Here is a 5,820-nt window from a genome sequence, read left to right as displayed (position 1 = left end):
TAATTGTGAGGGGATCCTCAGTCAATATCCACAGATCTATAAAATCTAAAGTCACTAAAACATGTGATTATCACTTCCATCTAAAACAACAAATTTTGGTTGAAAGAATCTGTCCATGAAGGCTAGATTTCTGTCCCACAAAGCAGCAGGTGAATGGCTGTACTGAGACTGCTTTCAGGAAATAAGGGAAGGGAAGGGCAGGGCAAAGCCAGTCATAAAAAAAGAAAAACAAAACAACAACAACAAAAAACATTTCCAATGGAACATGTGAGTTTTACAACAAAACAGCAAACAAAAGTCCGTGTGCATCTAGACAACCCAAAGTCTGCCTCGGTCAAGACCAAAAAGAATGAAGGGCATAATACACCATCTTTGGAATGTAGCACAAGGGACAGAGGCTTTCAGTTCATCAGTACTGAGTAATCTTAAGGAATCTAGGCCTGAGAGTAAGTCTATAGGCTCCTTTCCCTGAGAACTCCAGGAGTTATAGGCCTGGGTAGGGCTCTGAGTTGGGAAAAAAAATCCTAAGTTTTCCTGTGAGAGGACAAAGTAGCAAACCAGTCCCATGCTGAACTGGCAAGGCAAATGTGATGTAGCAAACCAAAAGGTGTCCATGATGACAATTTCTACCATAATAAAGAGTTAAGGTAAGAGTCTGAAATCATTCAACCTCTTTTATTTAAGCAGTACAAACATCCTATCCCTATAAGCTCTAAGATGCTCATTCACAGGCGCAGAGCTGAATTTTACTCTTCGACAGAAGTAAGAAACTAGTATTAAAGAAAAGGTTAAGAGGAAGTCTAGGCTACAATGTTAATCAGAATAAGTAGCTGGGATAAAACATTCACAATGAACAAGCTGTCAGACAAGTCAGCAAGCATGCAGGAAGGAAGCCAGGGTTGGCAGGAGAGATATTCCAAGGGCTAAGATATGTCTGACTGATGACAAGGGCAAGGCATCCTCACCTGGACACTGGTGACACCCTCATCGAGGCTCAGGAGAGGAAAGGACAACTTGGGAATGGAGATGTCCTTTGGAAAAGAGAGATTTTTAGGGAACCTGATCAGCCAGGTGAGGAATGGGGTTAGACTTGGAGAAAGAGGATTCAGAGCAGTTAAGGGACATCCCAGAAGAAGAAGAGCCACAACATAAGCATATGCTTCATGTCCTTAGGGAAGGACACAGAACCAGAATCAATCACTATATAATAGAATGCAACAGCCACATATACTGCCTGGAGAGAAGGACACCTGCCCTTCATCTTTCTGAATCTACATAATAAATATAAAGCAGTGCTGGCCCTTTGAGACAAACAATGACTAGATGCATGTAGAGATGATCTTCAGGATGCTTATTTCCAAACTCAGCAAATCCTGGAATTCCCCAGTAAGCAACAGGCTGTGAAAAACTCCACTCTTAGAAAGGAGGGAAGAAAATCCACCCCCTTCTCTATTTTGCCTCAAAACTTAAGATATAAGTCTTTGACCTGGGGAGTGGAAATGGCACTCCCACACTTTTCCATTTTGCTGGGAAGAACCCAGGTTACTTTAGAACCTAGGCTCTCTGCCAGTGTGATCCATCTGAATTGGAGTGTTCTGGCTGGATAGATATTGCCCTAAAAAGCCAGGGTCAGACTAGCCTGAGAATTCCTCATGCATCCGACTCTCAATAAAACTATCAACAAGTAGGTAAGGAAAGAAAGGCTCTAACCCCTTTTCAGGTTGAGACACACAGGTATGATGTCAGAGCATACTTATCTCTCTAAGAACTGGCTCCAGTTAAGAGTAGAGGCTGAGCTGCAGCCAAGACACACCACTCAGAAATATTTAAGGGCTCCTGTCAAACTGAAAAGGTAAGAAGTTATAGGATTTACTTCCACTGGGTGCAGTGGCTCTGTTCATATATAGCATGTATCTCTCTTCATTAGTAGTTTTGGAGGTTTGGTGCCTGGATGACAAAGCTTGAATAAAAATGACCGATACCAAAAGAAAGTATCTCTGAACATATATGGCAGAATGAGAAAAGCATAGCCACATTATTTACAAGGTACAACATTAGAATTCTACATGGTTTAGTGGTATCAACACCATTCAAACTGCATTAAAAGTATTACTTTAAAACCCACCAGATGTGCCTATTTCTCTCTCTCTCTCTCTCTCTCACATAAACGCACACATGCAAATCACACGTGTGTCTGTGTATGCAAATAGTATACATGAGTCTTCCAGGATGCTTTTGAAATGTAATACCATGGAAAATTTCAAAAGGAAAAACAATATATTAAGTTTTCCAAAGTATTACATATCTGCAGTTATAATACAAGAAGAAAGGTATAATCAAACGGAAAGAACCATTTTCTTGTGTTCTTAGAACACGACAGCATGGAGATCACAAAGCTCCAAATCTGATAGCCTGCATCCTGTTTATTTGACTGCACCGTTGCCTCATCTCGTGTTCATGTGTGCATGCAAGGCAAGTTTTGAAAAAAACAAAGAATCTATATTTACAAAACTTGGAGGGTGTGCCCTTCTAAAACCACAACAATGCCACTTTTCTGAGCTGGACACAAATGTGGAGAGAGAAGAAATGCCTCCTTTAAAAATCATATTCTCTCAACCCAAGTGTCAGCAAACTAGCTCTGAACTGCCTTTCACTTGTGGCATGGATTTCACCTTGACTTTAAAATTCTTTTTCCCCCCTCACCTATTCAGTCAAATATATGTCACAAAATGAAAAGGCCAGTCCTGTATGGTAATAAATGCCAGCAAACAGGTAAAAAACCAAAATGGCAAAGTTATGCAGATCTGCCTTTTTAAGCAGCCAATATGAAATAGGCTAACTCGGGCTATCTTTGCATCATACATCTGCATCTTATTAAGGTCAAATATTTAATAGAGGGGAACACCTAGTAGACTCTACAAAGAGTACCAGAAGCTCTGATGCTCAGGTGAATGAAATGGATAAACATGATGAGATCAAAGGAGCAGACTTAGACAAAGTATTTCCTCCCCCATCCCTTTTTCTCTCCCCGCCACGCACAGGAAAACACCTTATTATCCACATTTCAAACAGAGAACTTCGAGAAGAACATTCATCAGGACTACCAAAGAAACCCCAAGGACGATGGGATGGAATACCTGGAACAGTGCCCCCCTAGCAGGGCATAAACTTTTCAGACTGTCACCCAATAAACAAAACCCCAGCGACTCAGAGGCTCCTGGAAGTGAAAGCATTCCCTTTCCAGGCAAAGGATCCGCACGGTTTTACCTTTGTGTTCGCCGAAGCCTGTTCCCACTCCTCAAATGAGGCAAAGTAAAGTTTGAGAGCACAGTCCACAAATTGGGGTCAGACATATCCATTGGTTTCTGTCTTCAGTTCACTGCGGGTTCAAGGCCATAAGGCCAAAACAGGGAGAGAAAATAGAAAAAAAAACAAAAAACAAAAAACAAAAAACCCCCCACAAAAACAGATCCCAATTATCTACTCACTCCCTACAGAGAAAACGTGATGTGAACTGTGATCTCAAGAATAACTTGGAGCCTGTCTGAGAATTACCCGTCCCGTTCTGGCCTTTAATTAATCCACAGCCATCTCTCAAAGGTTCAGGAAACTTATTTCCTCTCGGGCTTGCCCTCTCCTAGTCAGCCCTGGCCAGCTATAAACAGTAATTACAAGAGTTTAGCCGTGTGCGTTCTGCTCAAAATGCTGTCTCTGTGGGATTCAGTCCAAGGTACTTTGTCATCTGTTTGGCAGATACCATTTGCAGCTCCTGCGGGGGGGGGACAGGGGAACGACTATTTTAAGTCTTTGGTTCCGGGAGGCTGTTGCTTATCAGCAAAACCATTCATATCCGAACATGCCCAGTGCTGAGTTTCCTCTTGGTATCTACATACAAGGAAAAGAATTTGAATCGAAAAAGCTCTTCTTGCCCTCCCCTCCTGGAAAAAAATGGAAACTTAAAAGCACTTTTCGAAGACTGGCCTATTGGAGGACTTGAACCTGACACCTTTGTGCACACTCCCAGGGTCGGGGGAAGGAGGGGGGCGGCGGGGCCCCTGCCCACCCCGGCAGACACGCCCCCAGGGCCTCCCCGCCTGGTCGCGCCTGGGGAGCGGGGACTCATGGGAAAGAGAGCGGGGACACCGATGATGAGCGGGTGCAGGGACACTGAGCACCCGCCGTCGCCGCTCCCCCTCTCAGAGCCCGAAATGGATCGGTCCCCCCAAATCAGTCAATCCATCCAGCTGCTGCTCCGGAACACGCTGAAGTGCGTGCGGCGCACACCTGAAGGCTCATCTGTGATTCACCGCAGGATGGATCACAATTAAAACCCTCCGAGGGAAGTCCCTAATGACTCTATGCAATGACGCTGCTTGTTGTACAGGAAAACCACGCAAACGGGAAGCCACACTCACCTGAAGCCTCAGTAAACTAAATTTATGAGTTTACATCCACTTGATGAATTACAATAGTGCACACCTGTTTGGCTTCACCGACGGCAACGACGAAGCTAGGTAATGGTCAACCTCTACATGTAAAGATACTACCCGGCACTTGTTTAGCAAACGCTAGGATTATTTTCCCTTCAAGTATGTTAGAGCTTGAAAGGAAGGAATGCGGGGGGAATGAATCAACGTTGTTGTTGTTCATTTTGAAGATAGGCACAGTACTCAAACAACTCCCCCAAACCACAAATGCTAGTGTAAAAGCATCTAAAGAAAAAAATTAGAATTTAAATTGCTGCCTTAAATCTGGTATAATATGGTAAGACATACTAAATTAAAAAAAAATAATAATAATAACCTCTATGAAATGGCTTAGTCCATCCAGTAATTGTGAGGACAAATTCACTTACAAGAATAGAAGGATAAAGAGAAGGGGAGGTGTCAGTTGACAAGGGAGAGGGGGTAAACAAAGAAGTCTGCTGTGGGATCCTCTTTATCTAATTCTTGTGGCACGCAGAAATATTTTCATACTAAAGACTCTAAGAGTTTCTGATGATCTTGTACAGGGCTTACTTATGCATTATCTCTTCACATTCTTATAGAGCCTCCACAGATTGTTGAAATCTGCAGAGGTAAACAAAAAAGGCAGTATTTCCTCAATTTTACATTTGAGAAACTGAAGCTCAGGGACATTAAGTGATGAAACCCACTTCACCAGATACTGAGGTACATTATTTTTGCCCCATACTAAGTCATCTCTTCTTTTTAAAAGTGCTTTTAAGTATTAAAAAAAGGTTTTTTAAAGGCTGACACAAAGACAGTCCCCAGGTTCTAGAGCAGGGTTCTCAACCTTGGCACATTTTAGGCTGGATAATTCTGTGTTTGGGGAGATTTCCAGTGTACTAGAGTACGTTTAGCAGCCTCCCTGACCTCTACCCACTAGATGCCAGTAGTGACAATCAAAAGTCTGCAGACACTGCCAAATGTCCCCTGGGGGCAAAACCACCCCTGGTTAGGAACCACTGCTCTAGATAAAGGCCCACTTTGAGAAAGGTGGTATAGAGCACTAGTAAAGGGCAAAAATCCTGGGTTTAAATTCTGTTAAATTGGGTTTAAACACTTACAGTGACCTTAAGAAAATCACTTAATCTCTGCCCATTTTTCCCAGCTGCAATATGGGGTCCATAATAGGCCCAACCTCTAGGAGACTGACGAGACTGACATACATAAATGAAAATGAGATGACAAATGTACACCCCTTCATGCAGTGTCTAGCAGGCACTGCGTATTCATGTTGGCAATATACAGAAGCTAAAAGAATCCTATGCTGAGATACATAAGATAAGCAGAGGGCACCCACAACATGCTCTCAACT

General features: G+C 42.9%; 1 protein-coding gene across 1 annotated transcript in view; it reads right to left on the bottom strand.

The window, feature by feature from the left end:
* Positions 1–3,359, bottom strand: part of MAST4 (microtubule associated serine/threonine kinase family member 4) — a 168,583-nt gene extending 165,224 nt beyond the window's left edge. The window contains 1 exon segment of the mRNA XM_008568933.1: positions 3,268–3,359. Coding sequence (XP_008567155.1) covers positions 3,268–3,359 — 92 coding nt within the window.
* Positions 3,360–5,820: the final 2,461 nt, after the last annotated feature.

This window comes from Galeopterus variegatus, unplaced genomic scaffold, assembly GCF_000696425.1.
Source record: "Galeopterus variegatus unplaced genomic scaffold, G_variegatus-3.0.2 Scaffold453, whole genome shotgun sequence".
Taxonomy (NCBI): Eukaryota; Metazoa; Chordata; class Mammalia; order Dermoptera; family Cynocephalidae; genus Galeopterus; species Galeopterus variegatus.
The sequence above is the reverse complement of the archived record's forward strand: the minus strand, read 5'-3'. Positions and strand labels throughout refer to the sequence as shown.